Genomic DNA, 21,410 nt, shown 5'->3' with positions numbered 1-21,410 from the left:
TGGCGGGGGCATCACCCTAACGACAGGGACTATTTCCTTCTTTTCCGCAGTTCATGACCTTCATGTTAGGATTGACACTGTCTTGTGCAGTGACTCGATAGCGACCCTGGTGACACACACTGAGTATTTAGCTAGGACGATCTCCGATCACAATCCCATATTGGTCTCAATTCGATGGCAGCGTGAGAGGTCCGCGGTCCCCACGTGGAGACTGTGTCCGGAAACTCTTGAGGATCAGGTTTTCTGTGCAGAAGTTCGCGAAGGCATTGAACGTTACTTCACCGAGAACAGAGGGTCAGCTTCAACTAGGGCGGTGGAATGGGATGCATTCAAGGTGGTGATGAGGGGGATGTGCATTGGTAAATACTCGGGGGCAAGGACAGCGGTGCTGGCGGATGTGGAAAAAGCAGAGGGAGCACTGCGGGATTTGGAGAGGTGGAGGCCAGAGCAGCCGATGCTGCAAATGCAGCTGACGGAGGCAAGGGAGTTAGTGGCAGCGGAAACGGAGAGATTGAGGAGCTATGATTATAGACACTATATAGCGAAGGTTCATGATGAGGGAGATAAGGTGGGTACGCTTCTAGCGCGACTGGCGAGTCCAGTGCCAAGATGTTGCCCGATTATGACTGTGCGCGCGGCGACGGGGGACACGGTCTATTCCCAGACGGCAATCCTCTCACGCTTCTTAGGGTACTATACGACCCTCTATCAAAGCAACCTGGAGGCTGAGGACTCAGACGTTGAGGACTAATTGGCAGAGATTCAGCTCCCACAACTAGATGAGGAAAGCGCTAAGGGTCTGGGTCAAGACATAACATTGACAGAGATTAGGTGTGCGATCAAGCAGATGGCCCGGAATAAGACGCCGGGGGTAGATGGCCTACCAATAGAATTCTATGCAAAATATATTGACATCTTGGCACCTCATTTGTTGGAGGTCTATGCAGAAGCTGCGAAGCTGGGGTATTTGCCCAGGTCGATGAGAGAAGCACTGGTTGTTCCCCTGTTAAAACCTGGAAGAGAAAGCATCCTAAAGACCGCTGTCCATGCTGACAGTGGATTTTAAAATTCTGAGTCGCATACTAGCAACAAGACTGCTACCACACATGACCACACTGGTCCAGGAAGATCAGGCTGGGTTCATTCCGACCAGGAAAACCTCGACTAATATCCGACGCTTAATGCGGGTGCTGGGGAGCGACATGGGCGTGGACATGAGACCGGCCGTGTTGTCAATCGATATAGAAAAGGCATTTGATAGACTGGAGTGAGAATACCTTAATAGGGTACTGGAGAAATTCGGCTTAGGAGCTCAATTTGGACATTGGACGAAAGTCCTATACTCCACAGCGACTGCCAGGGTGCGGTTGGGATCAGTAATATCTGCCGAATATCCGGTACGGAGAGGAACGAGGCATGGGTGTTCACTTTCCCCCTTGTTGTTCGCGCTAGCGATTGAACCTCTGGCGGCCCAGGCTAGGACAGGGATGGCATATAAGGGTCTTGTGTGTAGCGGGATCCCGCAGTACATATCATTATATGCGGACGATCTGCTGTTGTTCTTGGAAGATACGGTGGAAGCACTGCAGGGGGCGGTTGACATGCTGTCACTATTTGGGAAACTGTCGGACCTCAGGGTTAACTGGAGTAAAACGTGCATTTTCCCGATGCGAGAGGATACGCCCCAACCACAAATGGAAAGGGACATTATATGGGAACGATTGTGCTTCACCTATCTGGGAGTCCGTATCTACCATGGGGTTGACGACATGTTGGAGGGGAACATAGGGCGCTGTATTAGAGCCCTGAAGGGCAACTCTTCCCCTCTCAGTGATGGGGAGAGCGGCGCAGCTTAAGATGGTGGCGCTGCCTCGGCTGCTCTACTATTTCCGCACGCTGCCATTATGGATCCCGCAACGGATCTTCCGAGAACTGAGAACGCTCACCATTGACTTTTTATGGGGACAGGGAAGGCGGCGAGTAGCACTGAATACGCTGATGAGGCCAAAGGTGGAGGGGGGACTGGCAGTCCCTAATTTTGAAATCTATTATTTGGCTGGGCAACTGATTGATTTGATTTGATTTGATAAAAATTTATAATGCGCAAAACAGTAACCCGCAGGTATCAAGGCGCCTAATAATACCATCAGAAGATTTAAACATACATCCTTACATATAGGCTTGCAGAAAGAGGTGAGTTTTAAGGGCCTTTCGAAATTTCTGTAGGGAAGGTAGAGACCTAAGATCGAGAGGTAGATCATTCCACCATTTGGGAGCTAGGGTAGAGAAGGCCCTGCCACCCCACTTGGCTCTTCGTATGCGGGGAACTGTCAGGAGCGATTTCCCGGAGGAACGCAAGTTCCTTCCGGGAATGTAGAGGGAGATGATGGAGCCAACTCCCAAGTCGCTGTTTTTTGCAATGGCTCTATAAGTCATGCATAGAACTTTGAACCGTACTCGGTGTTCTACCGGTAGCCAATGCAGCGTTTTCCTGGCCAACGTGGCCGAGGAGCGTCTGGGAACATCCAGAACAAATCTGGCTGTGGCATTCTGAACTACCTGTAAGCGCTGCAGGAGGCTCCTGTTTAGCCCCGCATACAGCGCATTACAGTAGTCCAGACGTGAGCCAATGAGTGCGACAGCTATTTGCTTTCTGGACTGTAAGGAGAGGTATTTCCTGATCCTTCGCAGGGTGTGAATTAATCCCCAGCAAGTGGAGATGGTTCTACTCACCTGCCTGCCCATATCCAGGGCAGGGTCTATCATCACCCCAAGGTTCTTAGCAGAAGTTGTGGGGGAAGGGCACTCTCCTAACGAGTCAGGCCACCAGTTGGCTGACCAGATGTTCTCTTTCCCTCCAAACACCATTACCTCAGTCTTCTCCCCATTCAGTTTGAGTGAATTCTGGATCATCCAGTGACCAACCGCCTCCATGCAAGATCTAAACTTGGAGGCAGTTTGTACATCTGAATGGGCGAGAGAGACGAGTATTTGGGAATCATCTGCATAAGAGACTACCTCCATCCCGAAAGTTCTTATAAGTCTGGCTAGTGGGGTCACGTAGATGTTGAAAAGGGTCGGACTAAGAGCCGACCCTTGTGGGACCCCACACAGCACTGGTCGGGATGGAGATAGAAACTCCCCCAGCTTGACTCTTTGTTCCCTCCCGTCAAGGAAGGAAGTCAATAGATCTAGAGCTGCGTCCTTCACTGCAGATCCTTACACAACATGTGGCAAAAGAATTTAGGGGCCCTGTCCAGGCCCGAGGGGCGGGGATACAGAAACATGTACTCTCCAATATTGTCATGCAGCAGAAGCTTGATCTCCCGGACTTAACGTTAGAGGAGAGGACCTTGCGATTATGCTGGAACAGAAGCCAAAAGAGAGCAGGGGTGGCACATCCATACGCGCCCGAAATTCCCCTGGGTATGCTGACAGCATTTCCACATGGGGGGACTGGTCCCCGCTCATGGACTGGGAGGAATTGGGACTACACATGATAGGCGATCTGTATACAGATGGCGTACTATTGCCATTCAGGGCGGTGCAAGAACAATTTGGCCTTCCTGATTGGGGCTTCCTATTACATGCGGCTATAACATTGGTGATACGGACGCACTGGAAGACTGGGCAGTCGGAACCACCGACCACTATGGCTTGCCAATATGTGGTCATGGCGGCAGGTACATTTAAAGCAGTCACCGGTCTCCATTCTCGAATGTTGAATGAGGGCTTGGAACCACTGACTGAGCTGAAACTAAAATGGGAGGAGAGTGTAGGGAAACCCATACCGGACACAACATGGGGCCATATTCTGAAGAGGACTTGGAAAGGGTGTAGAAATGCTAGGTTCCAACAAGTGCATTTTTTTATAGTACATAGAGCTTACCTTACCCCGGGGAAGATCCGGAGGTATTTTCACGTACAGGATGCAGCGTGCCCTAGATGCTCGATGCCTGATGTGGAACTAGATCATATGATGTGGGATTGCCCGGGACTGGGGCTGTACTGGTCTGAGGTAGGAGCGCTTCTCAATGGGGTTACTGAACGGCAAGTTGAATATGACATGGCGACGTGTCTGTTGCTTTGGTTTCCTCACACGTCTAAAACAAAAATCACTAGCTAGTTCATTGATTTAGGCCTCATTTTAGCCCAGAGGGAAATAACCTGGCATTGGAAGTCGAAATAAGGTCCATCTAGTAAGAGGTGGGCAACTGAGTTATGTAAATGGGCCCGTAGCGAAAGTACTGTCAGACTTAGACAGGCCACTCGTACGGCGAATGAAAAGAGTCTAGAAATGGCGTGGGAGGAGCTAGTGCAGGCTCTACAGAATCGTCAAGCAGAGGGAGTGGACTAGGGAAGAGTGCAGTGAATGGAGTTCCAGGGGATACAGTGGCAGATGAGTGATGATCCATCAGGTCCCTTATGATTATGATTATGATTATAGATGAGCGAATGACACCCACACCAGCAGCAGTTGGAGGGTTGAGGGGGGGCACATTGGGGGTTCAAATGTGGACAGGTGGGGTAACTGCAGGTTTACTGAGTCAATATTGACCCTTGAGATGCTTAATTGTTAATATGTTTTCCGCATTGGGGTATGATACGCTGAGTATGACATATCGGGAGACTCCCACAGGGGAGGATGACCGGTGGGTTAGGGTGACCGAGTTGTGCTTGCGCTAACAATCAGTAATTACCTAATGGGATTATGACAGATTGACTGTTGAAAATGGGGAACAGGAAGATATAGAAAAGCAGAAGCATGATTATACTGCCGAACAGATGCCATTGTTTCTCACTTTTATGTCTCTGGTAACTGCTAACTAACGTCGCCCGGCCCCCGGGATGTGGGCTGAATGGCTGTGTGATGCTTTCTGGTTGACATATAGGAAACAGCTCTTAGCGGCGGGCATGTCAGTACAAATGATTGAATATTTTCTAAATCTGCAATAAAAACACAGTTTACAAAAAAAATGCAGTTGGTGAAGTTGGTCCTGGAGGTAGTTGTCTTGTCTGTCAGTGAGAGGATGAACTGGGTGTCGTCGGCATAGTAGACAGTGATGTGTTGTGATCGGATGATGTTGACAAGTGGTGTCATGTTTAAGTGGAAACAGGTGGGGCTCAATGATGATCCCTGTGGCCATATATCAGTTTCTTGGACTCCAATGTGAAGTGCAGTTGCCTGATCCTTTGAGTTTCTCCCCATGAGGAAGGAACAGATCCATTTGAAAGTAGATGCTTGTAAGCCAATCTTGTGGAGTCTTCTGATGAAAGTGTTGTAGGGAAATGTGTTGAAGGCTTGTGGAAGTGTATGACGGAGTGGTCAGTCCATGCGAGCAGTGTCTTGGAGTTGTGTTTGATGCTGTTGCTTGTGGTGATGATGGGGTCAAGTGTGTGTCCTATGATGTGTGTTGATTCTGAGACGAGCTGGGTGAGTCTGATGTTGCTCAAGTCTTCAAGGTGTGCTGTGGAGCATGGGCTATTTCAGTCTTTCAGATAAAAGTTTAGGTCACTGAGGAGAATGTAGGCTCTGGAGTCGAAGGTGAGCAGACAAATGGAGTTGCTTATGGTTTTGTAAAAGTTGATAAAGTTTGGTAAAGTTGACTCGCAATCCGGGTGGTCGGTAGGTTTCCCATTCAGGGTTTTTGGAGATTTGCAGCTTAAAATGAATAGGGTGGTGTTCTCTGTGGATGTTGTGCATTTGATGGATACCTTGATAGCGAGTCCTCCTCATTGGCTTGTGAAGGCGGTCCTGTCAAGCAGTCTTGTAGCCTGTTGGGATTGCAATGGCTATGCCGGCCGACGATGAGGGACTGAGCCAGGTGTCTGTGATGAAGAGGATGTCAGTTGTGTCGCTGCATTTCGGTTGTATGTGTGCTTAGTGATCATATGTTGAGAAGAATGAATGCGAGTGGGTGTTGATGTGCGTGTTTGGTCTGGCCTGTGGTGTCGGGTGGAGTTGTAGGCATTGTTTGTGCAGGCATGTGAGGAGGGGATGTTGAGGGAGTTGTTAGATTTGCATCGGGGTGTGGGTTGGTAGCTACTGGAAAACCAGCTGTGGGTGCAGGCGAAACCTCCTATCATGTGTGAGGCACAGCCTGGTAGCAGTTGAGGCCAGGACGTCATCCGGGGTCTAGTGACCCAAGTATTAATGCGGAGTATCGCTGGGCAGTGATTGGACCAAGGTTCCTTGAACCAGAAAGCAATGCAGAATACTAGCTTCCACGTCTTTAGGGAAATCTAAATCTATTCACATAAATTGGATTATCGGCAGTCACTAGTGTAAGATTCCCTAGTTATACAGTGTATAAGTTGAAATGGAAAATAATTTTGAAAATGCGGTTCTAGCCAAAGTTTCACAATTATACTGCCCCCTTTCCCCAATAACATTTTATAAGGTTTTATTTGGCAAAATATAAATGGGAAAATTTCTGATGTACTTGTTTCCCCACAAAACTAGTAATCCTCGATCTCCTCACCACTTGTAAAGGGGGCCATGGTATCTGAGGGCCACAAACTATTTCATGCACCTTAGATCAACTTCAATGAGCAAAAGGTGATATCCACCAATTCCTGATTAATGTCCCCGGCATATAAACCACACCAGTAATTTGCAACACCCACAACATTTAAAGCAACATTACTTTTATTGTGCTTCCTCTCATCAGAGTAACAGCAGGCCACACCTGCAATAACCTGAGCTCTTTAGTCCCAAAACTAAAGATTCCTAGTCACTTGATAAACCTCAAACTACAAAAAGAGGCGGCAGCAACAAGTGCCCTGGTGGCAGCCTTTCAGTTTCACCCATTTATCCTCTCCTACCCCCCCCCCCCACCCCAGTTTGCTTTTAGAGGAGCAGTTTACAAAGGCACACCTCTTATTTGACATTGCACAAGTGCTCCTGTCGCAAATGGGAGAAGCACAAACAGACCACTAGAGGGTATCTGTCAGCCTAGGGTTACTGTAAACACTAGTGGAAAACATTTTTAACAAACTTATACTCATCTAATTGACTGCAAGCGCTCAAGTATATTCATGTTAGTCTTTGGCATCACAACTTATGTCCTATATTAGTTTTTACATTGGTATATTGTGCTGGGAATTACAATTCCCAACCCAGTAAAGCTCAATATATTGAAGGCAGGTTGCAAGTCAGATACAAAAGCGATAATGACTTTATTCTTAGTAGTTCAAGGGAAGACTGAAGAAGAAAAGCACAAGTTACTACTTGTGTAACGATATATCTGTAAGAGACATTAGTTAGTTATAGATTCCTTACCTTAGAATATCCCCAGGCGTCGGACTGGATCCGGAAAATTTTGCGTAGCAATACCCCTGCGCGTCGGCAGGCGTCGTCTGCGGCTCCGCGTCCGTCGTCGGCGTCGTTAGCACCGGAATGACGTCGTCGGAGTACTTAGACGCCGCCCTCGCGCGATGTCAGTTCTGATACACAGCTTTTCCGGGCCAGATACGCAGATCCATGATAGAACCAACACTGGTGCCATGAAACTAGGGCCCTGAAAGGGGGTGACCTTAACCCTAGATTAACTAATGTCTCTTACAGATATATCGTTACACAAGTAGTAACTTGTGCATATGAAAGAGACACGTTTGTGATAGATTCCTTACCTTAGAATAGATACCCCAGCAATACCAACCCCGGTGGTGGGTCTGCGAACCAATAATCACACCAGAAAGTCCTGGAGGACGGAACGGACAAAAAAGCCATCCCTCCGGATTGGCTGTCCAGGCAGTAGTGTCTCGCAAACGTGTGCAGCGAGGCCCACGTAGCTGCCTGACAAATGTCCTGAAAGGGCACTCCTCGGCCTAAGGCAGTCGTAGTCGCCGTGGCCTGAGTGGAATGAGCCCTCAGCCCAACAGGGGTTCCTTCTTAGCCAAGGAGTAACACGCCTGGATGCACAAGATGCTCCACCGAGAGATGGTCCGCTTGTGCACCGCCCCTCCCTTCTTAGCGCCCACGTAACCAACAAAGAGTTGGTCATCCACCCGGAACTAGCGTGTGCGTTCTGGATAGAATGACAGCGCACGTTTTGGGTCCAGACAATGGAGCCGCTCTTCCTCTTTAGAGGGCTGCGTAGGCGGAAAGAAGGTGGGCATGGTGATGGACTGCCCAATGTTGAAGGCTGAGACTACCTTGGGCAGGAAAGAGGGTCTTGTCCGCAACACAACCTTGTCCTGATGGACAGAAAGGAAAGGAGGTTTGGGAGAAAGAGCCTGGAGCTCACTCACTCTCCTGGCAGAGGTGATGGCAACCAGGAAAGCAGTTTTCAGAGTAAGAAGACGGAGAGGACAGTTATGAAGTGGCTCGAAGGGAGCACACATCAGAAAGGTAAGAACAAGGTTCAAGTCCCACTGAGGCATCACGAATGGAACAGGAGGGAACATGTGTGTGATGCCCTTCAAAAACCTATTTACAATGGGGGACTTGAACAAAGAAGGTTGATCAGGTAGCCTTAAGAAGGCGGAAAGAGGGGGGCGTGGCCAGGCGCCGAAGGAAATGGCCGCCTGAATCCCTAGCTCCGCCGGGACCGTCAGTGTCCCCCTTTAAAATCCGCCCTAATTCCTGGCTGGGAGGCTCTCCGAAGGCAGCCCCCAGCTCCCTCAGGTCCGGTGACTCATCGGTGAAAACTCCGGGCTGGACGGACCCTCGGAGGCTCCGGCATACGGCCGCGACTGACAGCGGCGACCCGACGCCTCACCCCTGGAGCCCGTATACGGCCGCGTCGGCCACTCGAGGTCCCGGATTTCGGCCTGCCGCGGCCCGCGGCTGTGAGGCGCGACGGCGGGGGGCGTGGCCTCAGCATCGGCGCGAAACCGCCGCGGCGCCAGGGACGTGTGGAAGGGTGCCCAGTGAGACCCCACGGACCCGGGAGACCCAAGAACTCCGCTGCTCGACTACCCAGGCGGTAAGAAGGACTGCCGCACACAGCGTGTCTCCTGCGGGGACTGAGGTGAGATTGACCGGCTTGTGCTGCTCCCAGCCTTCCACAGAATAGCTGCCCTTCCCTGCTGCATACGGGTAACCCCTGTGGGCCGGACGTGTACCCACGGCTGTGGAGGAGGCTGGCCCCAGGAAAGTGGTGACAGGAGGACCGGCTGGGAGTAATAACGGACCCGGGAGGCATCGGGTCGTGACGTAACGTCTCTGACGCACCCCTGGAAGTGGGCCCCGCGCTACTATAGCGCCTGGACGGCAGCTGTTGTGAGTCTCTGTCTCTGCCTGAGATCGGTTGGAGCGGGGAGTGGACCAGAACTGGCGGCAGTCAGGAAGAGGGTGGGCGACGTACCATCGGACCCCAGAGGCACCAGATCGATCATGAAGCCTAAAGGGGGTGCAGTGTCCCAAACGAATAAACTGGATCAATATACAGTGCCTAAGAACCAGACTCAGCCTGGGGGAGAGACGAGGGATGTCGCGGGGAAGGCGGAACCCTCTCTAACGTCCATCATGGCCGCGATCCAGACACTCGGCACTAACCTCGAAACAAAGATGGACAAGATCACAATCGAAGTGAACCTGCTCCGCACTGACCTGGGGAAGACCGCGGACCGCTCGAAAGCCAATGAGGTGGACATTAAGGCCCTCCAGGACTCGGAGAAGAAGCTCACAAGCAGGGTCAACGAGCTGGTCCACCAGCACCGACAGATGACACTGCGGCTCGATGATCAGGAAGGTAGGGCTCGAAGGAGCAACATACGCGTGGTGGGCGTGGAAGAAGGACTGGAGGGTGACAGTATGGAGCTTTTCCTCGAGGACCTGATACTCCAACACCTCAAGCCCAAGAGACTTTCCAAGATTTTCACTATAGAGAGAGCCCACCGGGCCCCGATTCCTAAGCCCAAGCCCGGAGTCCCACCGCGAACAATTATCGCCAAAATCCTTAACTACCGTGACCGAGATGCGATACTGCAGGCTGCCAGACAACACGGTGATCTACAATACGAGGGGTCCACGGTGCGTTTTTTCCCTGACTTTACGCTGCAAGTGCAACAAGAACGGCGGTCCTTCCAGGGGGTCAAGGCGGCGCTCCGAGACCATGGAGTTCGATACATGATGTTCTTTCCCGCAAAACTAAAAGTTCTCTACGATGGCCGGTCCCATTTCTTTACTTCGCCAGCAGCAGTACAGGACTGGATCGACGCAACGTTGGCTGTGGCCCACCCTCTCCAAAATGGCGGACAGTGGAGAGACAATGGACAACCCTCTCCGGGATCGGCGACGGAGGGAGCTGAGGCGGGCGGGCAAAGTCAACGATCCTGGCGCTCAAGGTCAAACAGTCCCCGTTGGGACTCGACCGGAGGAACCACAGCGCGATGAAGCGACGCACACAGGACTTGGAAGAAGCCGGACAGTAATGTATAAAGTGTGCTTGTTTGTATGCCTGGGCGCTCCGATGGGGCGGAACGGGGCCTGCCCAGGGATTTAGGGCCGGGCTCCCTCATTGTACTTGCACACCCAAGGCCTGAGGGACTGAAGGACCTGGGACATTGCCGGGGGGCGGCCGGGACGGAGCTGGCCACGTGTATCCCGTGGAGTTCCTCGGTTCTCACCGGGGTAGGGTTGGGCGACAGGCGCTCTGCTAATTGGGGTGGTGGGTAGTTTGAAACCCACGGAGCAGGGGGCAGGGAGGGGGGGTTTTGTTTTTGCAGAGGTGGGCGGGAGGGTTGGGGTCCAGGTAGGGAGGAGAACGAGGGAACTGGCGGATATGCATATTACTGTTTGTACTGTTAGAGCATGTCGGGGGGGTTCCAGGATGGGTGGTGACCACTGGGGGGGATCCGGGGAGGGATGGGGAGTTGGGGGTTTGTTATGGTCGTACAAAGTGATTATCTATGATGTCATTAATGGTTCAGTGGTGCAAAGTAGGAATAGCTTACAAAGCAATGGTTATGGCTAGGCATTGGGAAAAGAGCTTAAGAATCATGAGCTGGAATGTGAATGGACTTGGGGACAGACTCAAGCGCACTATAGTCCTTCAACTCATTAAACGACACCAACCGGACATAGAAATGTTGCAAGAAACTCACCTGCTGGGTAACACGTGCCACGCCCTTAACAGGTGGGGCTACACTCTCGCCTCGCACTCCGGCTTCACCTCAGGTTCCAGGGGGGTGGGGATACTTTTGCGACGCTCGCTGCCCTTCCACATTGATAGTACTAAATCAGACCCACAGGGTCGCTTCACGGTGGTCACAGGACGATGGGAGGGGTACACGCTTAACCTGCTTTCGACTTACATCCCGCCGGGCTTGCAGGCTCAAGCCTTTGCAGACCTGGGCAAATTGCTGCTCTCCCTTCCCGAAAGTCAGTTAGTCTTGGGCGGGGACTTCAATTCAGTAGTGTCAGGACTCCTGGATAGACAGCCCTCCAGGGACCTTCCCCAAGGGCAACGATGGTTAGCTGACTTTCTTGAGTCCTTTGGACTCACTGACGTTTGGCGTCACCTTCATCCCACAAATAGCCAATTCACCTTCTTCTCTGGGCCACATCATACCTTCTCACGGATTGATTACATCCTCACCGTTCTGCAGCACCACACTACAATACGGGAGGCCACACTCTTAACCCGGGGCATTTCGGACCATTCACCAGTTACCACACACATCACGTTCGGAACCAGGAGGGAGGGGTGTGTAGCGCCGATAAACCCCTGGCACCTAAAAAACGAGGACACACGGGGGAAACTTGACACCTCTATCTCACACTATTTTGAAGAGAATTTGGGCTCGGTAGACTCCCCTGTCACGGTATGGGAGGCATTTAAAACGGTGGTAAGAGGGGAGGCGCTTTCAGCCATCGCAGGTAAAAGACGAGAACAGCGATGTCAGGTCACTACAGTTGAGGCGGACCTCGCGGGACTGGAGGCTGAGGCACTCGAAAAAGGGGCCAGACTGGTTAGACATAAGTGGCAGGTCAAATTGGCAGAATACAGAGAGCTGGTCTCCCTGGAGGTCCAGACAGTGGCTCGACATAGAATGGGTAGGCTGTACTACCAGGGCGACAAAGCTGGAAAGCTCATCGCCTGGTTAGATAAAAAACAGCAAACCAAGAAGATAGTCCCGTTAATTCATACGCAATCCGGAGCGATTCTCACAGAGCCTCGAGATATAGTGGATGAGTTTGCTAGACACTATAAACAGGTCTATACGAAGGTGTCTGACCGTCCAGAGGAAGACTATAGCCCTCCTTGCTGATATCCAAATGCCATGTCTATCTGACGGTGATCGAGAGACCATTGACAGCCCGCTCACAGAGGCCGAAATACAGCGCGCGATAATGGAACTCCGGCCTGGGAAAGCATTGGGTCCTAACGGCCTCCCGATAGAACTGTACAGGATTAAACCGGATACTATCAGTAAGCATCTTAAAGCCATGTTTGAGACAAGTAGACAGGAGGGAAGACTACCGCGTGAACAGCGCATGGCCACTATAGTGGCAATCCCAAAGGAGGGAAAGCCGGTTGAATACTGTGCCTCATACAGGCCGATCTCGCTCCTCAACGCTGAGCCTAAGATACTGGCAAAGGCACTTGCCAATAGACTCAAACCAGTACTGAGTACGCTGGTACATCCTGACCAGTCAGGCTTTATGCCACACCGAAATACGGCCCTCAATATCCGACGCCTCCACGGGGTGCTTGGACAGCGCCACAGACTGACGGAGGACGCGGTAGTGGTCTCCTTGGATGCCACTATGGCGTTTGACACCCTAGAATGGCCGTACATGTTCGCTGTCCTGCGCAAGCTGGGCTTCGGACCCCAGTTCACGTCGTGGGTTCGTCTCCTTTATTCGGAACCGCTGGCACAGGTCCTAGTGAATAATAAGGTATCGGAGGTCTTCAAGTTAGAGCGGGGTACTAGACAGGGCTGCCCCCTGTCCCCTCTCCTGTTCGCCCTCTCCCTCAAACCGTTGGCTGCCTGGATTAGGCGGGACGTATACCTTCGCGGAATAGAGTGGGCAGAGGGATGGGTAGATAAAATATCCCTATATGCTGACGACATTCTTTTATACCTCTCCAAGCCACGACGATCGATCATTGCAGCACTCGACATCTTCGCTAGCTTCGGTCGCAATTCCGGCTTCAGAGTCAACTGGAGCAAATCCTATCTTTATGTCCTCAGAGGGGAGCCCCCGAGGCTTCCTGACACTTGTCCCATTACAGTCGTTGAGGAAGGCTTCAAATACCTGGGAGTGTTCATCTCCACGGACAAAGCCCTATCCTATGAGCGAAATCTTCTACCTCCCCTTCGGCGTCTCCAACGAGAGGCCAAGTCCTGGCAGGATCTGCCATTGTCATTGCTAGGCCGGGCTGCATTATTCAAAATGATGGCGCTGCCCAGGTTCCTATACGCCCTCCAAAACTACCCTGACCTGGTGCCCAACGCCTACTTCACAGCGATTGAAGCAGCTCAGCGTACCCTCCTCTGGGCGGGCGCCCCTCGTATTGCCTTGTCAAAACTCCACCTGGGGTGGTATGACGGTGGCATAGCCCTACCCGACATCCGTAAGTACTACTGGGCGGCCCATCTCTCAGCGATTAATCAGGGGACCTATGGGGATGGCAATGATCCGGCCTATGGGATGGACAGATGGCAACTCCCGGGGGGGGAACCTTGACATCGCACTCTACTCTAACATGGGTAAACATCAATTCACTGGACCCACAAAACATTCGATACAGATATGGCACATAGCCCAGAAAAAACTTGGCTGGTCCGGGGTCCTCACCATGGCTACGCCGCTATGGGCTTCTGGCACGTTAGGCAACCTGGGTCGTTCTAAAGGGTTCCGGAATTGGGACTTGATTGGGATCTCCCAAATTAAAGACGTCAGGGGCCCTAAAGGTGTTCACACATTCGATCACATGCAGGCAACGTACGACCTGGCACACACCGAATACTTTAGATACTTACAGTTGCGACACTCACTCCAGACAAACATCCCGCCAGACACTACATTGCCTTTATGCTCACCTCTAGAAGACAGGTTGTTAGATGGCCTCATTCCAGAACATGCTATATCCCTCACATACAAAAAATTACTTAATAACTCCCCCGACCTACTCCTTCCCTTAAAGGAGAAGTGGACGGCTGATGGGTTAGAAATTGATGGGAGGAGTGGTCCTATGCTCTGGCCTCTCCCCGTGAGGTGGCGATATCAGCCCGGATGCGCCTAATTCAACTGAAGATACTTCACAGAACTTATATTTCAGGTACGAGGCTGCAGAGAATGGGAAGGGGTGGGGACGGTCTCTGCAGAAGGAATTGTGGTGCGGAGGGTACTTTCTTTCATATCCTTTGGGGGTGTCAAAAAGTGCAAATGTACTGGGGGAGAGTGGTGTGCTGCATGCAAGAGGTGTGGGAGGTAGAAATACGGCTAGAGGCCAAAAGAGGTCTGCTCAACATTTGGGAGCCAACGGACCTGTCACACAAAGGGAGGCTTTGGGTCACGCTTGGGCTGATGGTGGCCAAACGGAACATTGCTAGGTTGTGGGGTGATCTCAACCCGCCGAAACTGAGAGACTGGAAATGTGACATGGACTGGTGCATGCTGCAGGAGAAGACGGTGTACGTCTCACGAGGCTGTCCTCGCAAATGGGTGGAAATATGGTCCAGGTGGAACGAATACAGGGGTAATATCTGTGAGCCCCCGCTGACCACACAGTCTAACTCACTGGAAATGTAGGGAAGCCCATTGCAACCAGACTCTTAGCACTCGTATGCGTTTAGGTACCGTATATGCACCTGAACTGCTCTGAACCTACAGTCGTGAAACGTAACGACCAAGTTAAAGGGGGGGTGTTTTCTGTTTGTTCCCTTTCGGGGAAACGTACACAAATTGACCTTATTATATGTGTAAAAATGTAAAATGTGACCTTCCTCATCCCTCATTATCCATCGGGATCTCACATATGTACACTCTGCAAAGCCGCTGTACCCCCGGGTTGACGGTCTGGGCTGTGTTTTAAAAATTTTTGTACACTAACGGATCTCTTACTGTTGGCCGGCCCGATGGGTTGTAGGCGAGGAATGTTTGATGTGATCTGCTAAATAAAGGTCTTTATAAAAAAAAAAAAAAAAAAAAAAAAGAAGGCGGAAAGGGCAGAAAGGTAGCCCTTGATAGTGTCCAGAGCAGAGCCCTGCTGGGCAAGAGAAAGAAGGAAGAGGAGAACCTCAGAAAGGGGTGCAGAGAGAGGACCCACAGCCTTTGCTGTGCACCATGCCACAAATCTGTTCCACCTGCAGGCGTATACCGACTTTGTGGAGGGACGCCTGGCTGCCAGAATGACATTACAGACCTTAGGAGGCAAGTCAAATGGCCTCAACTGTCGCTGCTCAATCTCCAAGCTTGTAGGTGGAGACTGGACAGGTTCGGGTGGAGGACCGTCCCCTGCTGCTTAGACAGAAGGTCTTCCTGAAGAGGCAGACGAATCGGGGGATCGACAGACATGCTGAGTAGCTCTGGATACCAATACCTTCGTGCCCAATCCTAACCTGGGCCCGGTCGCGCTTGATCTTCTTCAGCACTCTGGGCAGAAGTGGTATAGGCGGAAAGGCTTACAATAGACCGCAACTTCACTCGCGACGAAAAGCGTCTCCGAGCGAGTGCCGCCTTGGAAATTCCAAAGCGCAGAACTGATGACATTGCGCATTCTCTTCTGTGGCGAATAGATCTAACCAAGGCTCTCCCCTCTGCTGAAAGAGGCCTTGCGCCACGTCCGAGTTCAGACGCCATTCGTGATCCATCATGCACCGGTGGCTGAGTTCATCTGCCCTGGCATTCAGGGAACCTGCCAGGTGTTGTTCCAGCCACTGCCAGAGGCATAGAGCCCCCTGGCATAGGGTCCACGACCCCACCCCGCCTGTTTGTCGCAGTACCACATGGCGGTGGTGTTGTCCGTGAACACCTGCACTACACTCCCCCGGACAGAGGGGAGGAATGCCTTCAGTGCAAGCCGGATCGCCCGCAGCTCCTGAAGGTTGATGTGGAGCAGGGACTCTGCCGGAGACCAGATGCCTCTGATCTCCGCCTCTCCCATGTGGCCCCCCCAGCCCTGGAGGGACGCGTCCGTCACAACTACGTTCTCCGGTGGGGGTAGGGAGAGGGATCTGCCGCTGATCCAATCACGGTCCGTGAGCCACCACTGCAACTGTCTTGCAGTGCCCTCCGAGATCAAGACATGGTCGGACAAGTTGCCCTGATGCTGGGCCCACTGAAACTTCAGGTCCCACTGCAGAGCCCGCATCCGCCACCGGGCGTGATGCACCAGAAGGATGCAGGAGGCCATCAGCCCCAGAAGCCGCAGCGTCAACCTGACCGAGACTCGGGTTAAAGCTGAAAGATTGGAATCAGAGCCTGAACATACCGAACCCGCTGTTCGGGAGGATAAACCCGAAACTGCGCCGAGTCCAGAACCGCTCCGATGAAGAGGAGCTTCTGAGAGGGACACAGGTGTGACTTCGGCACATTGATGGAGAACCCCAGCAGGTGCAGGAGGTCGGCCGTAGTCTGGAGGTGGCTGACGACTCTCTGGGGCGAGCCCGCCTTCAACAACCAGTCGTCGAGGTAGGGGAAGACTGAAACCCCTAACCTGCGCAGATGAGCTGCGACCACCGCCATCACTTTCGTGAACACCCGTGGGGCGCTTGTAAGGCCGAAGGGGAGCACGGTAAACTGAAAGTGTTCATGGCCTACCGTGAACCGCAGGTAACGTCGGTGGGCCGGCAGGACGGGGATGTGAAAATAAGCGTCCTGCAAGTCCAACGCTACCATCCAGTCTCCAGGGTCTAGGGCAGCTAAGACCTGAGTCAATGTCAGCATCTTGAATTTCTCCTTCCGGAGGAAGCCGTTGACGTTCCGTAGGTCCAAGATAGGGCGTAGGCCCCCCTTTGCCCTTCTTGGGTACCAGAAAGTAGTGGGAGTAACAACCACACCCTACTTCCGGCCCAGGAACGCGCTCGATGGCCCCCTTGCCCAAGAGGGCCGACACTTCCTCTTGCAGAAGTTGGAAGTGATCCCCCGACACGCGGTGGTACTGCGGTGGCATGGCTGGAGGGGTCGCCTCGAAGGGGAGGGAGTAGCCCCTTCGGACGATTTGCAGCACCCACCTGTCCGATGTGACAGTGCGCCAGTGGAAGAGGTGATGGTGGACCCTGCCTCCCACTGGCGTCACATGGGCCTGAAAGCACGGACTAGGAGGGTTTTGAGGCGGGTGCTGCAGGGGAAGTTGTGGACTGGCTTTGCCGTTGTCCCCGACCGCCGCCACGGCGGTTTCCACGGTCGCCACCACGCTGTGTAGTAGTCTGCGGTGCGTGGCTGGCAGCACGTGTGGGAGCGCCCTTTGCTTGGCCACGAAAGGCACCCGTTTGCTGGCGTGGGACCGAGAGGCCCAAGGACTTGGCCGTAGCCCTGGAGTCCTTAAAATGCTCAAGCGCATGATCTGCCTTGTCGCCAAATAGGCGACGGCCATCGAACGGCATGTCCAGAAGGGTGGCCTGGACATTGGCCGAAAAGTTGACGGACCTCAACCAGGTGTGGCGTCGAACCGCCACCGTCGTTGCCATCGCTCTGCCCAGTGAGTCCGTGGTATCCAGCCCACACCGGATGGAGTAGCGCGCTGCATCTCGACCCTCCGCAAGGGCTTGGGCGAGTTTAGCCCGGACCTCCTCCGGGCATTGTAGCAGCACGTCCACGACCGTCTCCCACAGGGTGTGGGTGTAGCGGCCCAAGAGGCATGCGGTATTGACAGACCGCAGTCCCAAACTCAGGGACGAGAACACTTTCTTTCCGAATTGCTCGTACCTCTTGGATTCCCGATCGGGTGGAGCCGCCGGGAATGCGGTCTGGGAAGTGAAGGCCTGGATGACCAGGCGCTCGGGGGTGGGATGGGTGGACAAAAAGCAAGGGTCGCCCGGGACCGGGCGGTAGTGTCTGGCTACGTTCCTATCCACAGGCTGACCTGTTGCGGGCTTGGACCAAGTGCCCACAAGAACGTCACACAGGGCCTCATTAAACGGCAGCAGAGGCTCAGTGGAGCATGACTGCGGTTTAAGGACCTCAGTGAGGAGGTTAGTCCTCACGGCCACGACGGGGAGCGTCAGGCCCAAGGCCTTGGCTGCCCGCGTCAACACTACACTGTAAGCAGCCCCCTCCTCCGTAGCCACGGTGGGAGGGTAGACAAACCCAGTGTCTGGCGAAGTGTCAATTCCACTGGCCTCCCCAAGCTCATAAGTCCAGTCCTGATGAGACTGGCACTCCTGTGCCAGAGGATCCATACACCCCTCCCAATCACCCTCATCAACCATCTCGTGAAGTTCAGGGTCAATGGATGAGGCCGGTTCGTGGACATAGAAATCTCCAAACGACGTCGAGAGCGGCGCCCAGCGGCGCCCAGCGGCGCCGCTCCAGCACCGGAACCGAATCGAGGGGAGGATTGGGGACGGCGCCGATAGGCGGCGCCGGGGGTGACACCCGCTGGGCCGGCGCCGGCGAGGTCGTGAGGTCGACCGGCGACGACCCGGATCCGGAAGTGGATCCAGTGAGGGCCGGTGGCGCCGGGGCCAAGGCACCCGAAGGCGTCGGAGCCGAAGCACCCGACCCGCCAGGCCCTCCAGCCGGGATCGTTGGGCCCGAAGGCGCCACGGAACCCGGCTGAGGAGGGAGGGACCTCATGGCCATGAGGTACCGCTCGACCTCCTCCGGCGTTGAATCGTGCCCAGGGACCTGCAGGTGTGGGGCAGGATGCGGAGCCTGCGACTCCGTCGGAACCGCGTGGGTGGTGTCACCCGAACTCCCAGGCGCGTCGTGTGAGCATCGGGGTGGGTCGGAGGAACGATGACGTCGCTCCGACCTCTCATGCCTCTTACCTGAGAAAGATCCCGACGACCGATGCCGACTCCCGGAGCTACGAGGACTCCGACTCCGCAACCGGTCCTTCGACCTCCTGTGGGACCGGGACCTGGAACGGCGCGGGGCCGACTGCCGGAGCTCCAGTCGCTTGCGGGATCGCTCCCACCTAGCCTTCGACGTCAGGGCCCGGCAGTCGGGGCAGGTGCGGTCGTCGTGGTTGAGGCCTAGACACTGAAGGCACCAGCGATGGGAGTCGGTAACCGACATCAGTCGGTGGCACCTGGAGCAAGGTTTGAAACCGGGCATCCCTACCGGCACCGTAGGAGTCGAGACACTCGAGAAAGAGATGATCAAAAAGATCAAAAAGTGTAGTCAAAAAGTGACTAAGGGGTAGAGCTTCTCCGGATTAGCTGGCACGGAAAAAAGAAGAACTGACGTCAGCGCGCGAGGGCGGCGTCTAAGTACTCCGGCGACGTCATTCCGGCGCTAACGACGCCGCCGACGGACGCGGAGCCGCGGACGATGCCTGCGGCGCGCAGGGGTATTGCTACGCAAAATTTTCCGGATCCAGTCTGACGACTGGGGATATTCTAAGGTAAGGAATCTATCACTAACGTGTCTCTTTCAGATGCAGAATTTCACGAATATGACCGTATTCTGAATTTTTAAGAGAAAATGAATAACGTGGACCTAGCAATCCAATTAAAGGTTACAAAGGGAGTTCTGGTTTATACAATGAATTGACAAAGATTTCTTCTAGTCTTGCTTCCCATATAAGTGTCAGCTTCACTGTAAGACTATTAAATAATTCTGAACAAATCTCATTCTGAAACACTGGCCATCAGAATTCTGAAACTACAGACTTCAACAGCATGCACAACATACTGTAGATGCCAAATAAAACTGCATGGTTTCTGGATACATATTTATTGATCATGGCCACTGTCCCTCACTGTTTTCCTCCATTTTGCTACAGTTTGAGTACAACACCCTAAAGATTAGCCACTCTGCTTGCAGAGCCAATACCCATTTTGAAATTATTTGCCTCCTCCAGCATAATACACATATATAAAAAAAACTGATGAAACAGTGAAAATCTTTTGATTGCCGTAAACTCCTGTCACTGAAACTAAAACAATATTTCAAACTTAGGATCTGCAAATGCACCATGGCTTATAACTGTTCCTGGGAGAGACAGACATTTAAGACTCCAGTTGTAAGCTGTGCATTCACTAACTTAGGAAGGACTCACTTTGTTAATTCTTTCTGGCAGCTCAAAAGTTCAAGTAAGAAGAGTATGCAAGGTGGTTGGAAGTAGTGAGGCTCTCCAAGGGACTGTAAGCTCTGTCGCACCATGTTTAACATCTTCAGGATACTCTGAGCTTGTGCCTTTCGCAAATAAAGTACCTGCAAGACACTTCAACGCAAGCAACATGATGATGAAAAGCAATAAAATGACATTAAAAACATGCATTATTTTCAAAATATGACTTTGTGATGGCAAATATAGCTGAAACAATAATTGCTATAGCATTTTGTGCAGTTATTAGTAAAAAAAAAATACTTTTGCCGAATTGCAAGCATCAAGTCAGCATAATTCTATATCTATTTACTATTGTGTACTAAATACCTGGTAGTTTTGATGTTGGTTTTAAGATCACCATATTCCACACCTAGGCCCTAAACAGACGTAAACCACCAGTATGATCATCAGTACAATAGACGTGACACTACTAATTATATAAGAACCGTGGAATCTGAAAGACACTCACCAACTTCGCCACTAAACCAAAAATACTCAAAATAAAGGTTTTTAGGATTATGTGAGAAGTAGGAGCCACCTGGTCCGTGACCAGAAACAAAATGGCCATAGAGCACGTGCCCAGAGACGATTGCAAATTGGGATAGGAGATCAGGAGAATCCACTTGCCTGCAGCATTATGAGGCTACTTGACCACAGAAATATTCAGTGACTCGAGGCACACTTAAAATGTAGGACAGCTGGAAAAGGTGGAGTGTCTTCACCTATCAATGGTAGGTCGACGCAATGTCTTGAAGATGTGCATACTCCCCAGGGTAATTTATTACTTTCGGACGGTAGCGCTGGAGTTGACACGAGTACAATTAATGCAGCTGCAATCTGTTGCAGATAGGTTTATCTGGGGCTGGAAGAAAGCCCGACGTGCTTCAAAATATATGATGTTACCACTGGCACACGGTGGGTGGGGAGTGCTGAATTTTGCTTTTTATTATTTGGTTTGTTTTTTTGCAAAATATGCAGTATTTGGCTATTGGGGGTAAAACAAGGTTGTTTGAATCGCCAAATATCTATCAGATGTTATTAGGAGTCCAGGCGAGCGAGGCTTTTGTTTTTTGAACCAAGCTATTTTTAAAGAACGCAATTTAAAACAGTACTTGCTGCAAAAAAGCTTGGAAGTGGACGCGTAAAATCATATCAATAAATCGGGTTTGTTACTATACGCCTCTTGACTCCACAGAAATATTCCTTTTGATATTTTGGGATACAAAGATGATG

General features: G+C 52.2%; 1 protein-coding gene across 1 annotated transcript in view; it reads right to left on the bottom strand.

The window, feature by feature from the left end:
• Positions 1-21,410, bottom strand: part of ZZEF1 (zinc finger ZZ-type and EF-hand domain containing 1) — a 1,627,273-nt gene that overhangs the window by 838,884 nt on the left and 766,979 nt on the right. Inside the window, exon 30 of the mRNA XM_078679684.1 lies at positions 20,127-20,291. Coding sequence (XP_078535810.1) covers positions 20,127-20,291 — 165 coding nt within the window. The remainder of the gene's footprint in view (positions 1-20,126; positions 20,292-21,410) is intronic.

This window comes from Lissotriton helveticus, chromosome 3_1, assembly GCF_964261635.1.
Source record: "Lissotriton helveticus chromosome 3_1, aLisHel1.1, whole genome shotgun sequence".
In the NCBI taxonomy this organism is placed as follows: domain Eukaryota; kingdom Metazoa; phylum Chordata; class Amphibia; order Caudata; family Salamandridae; genus Lissotriton; species Lissotriton helveticus.
The sequence above is the reverse complement of the archived record's forward strand: the minus strand, read 5'-3'. Positions and strand labels throughout refer to the sequence as shown.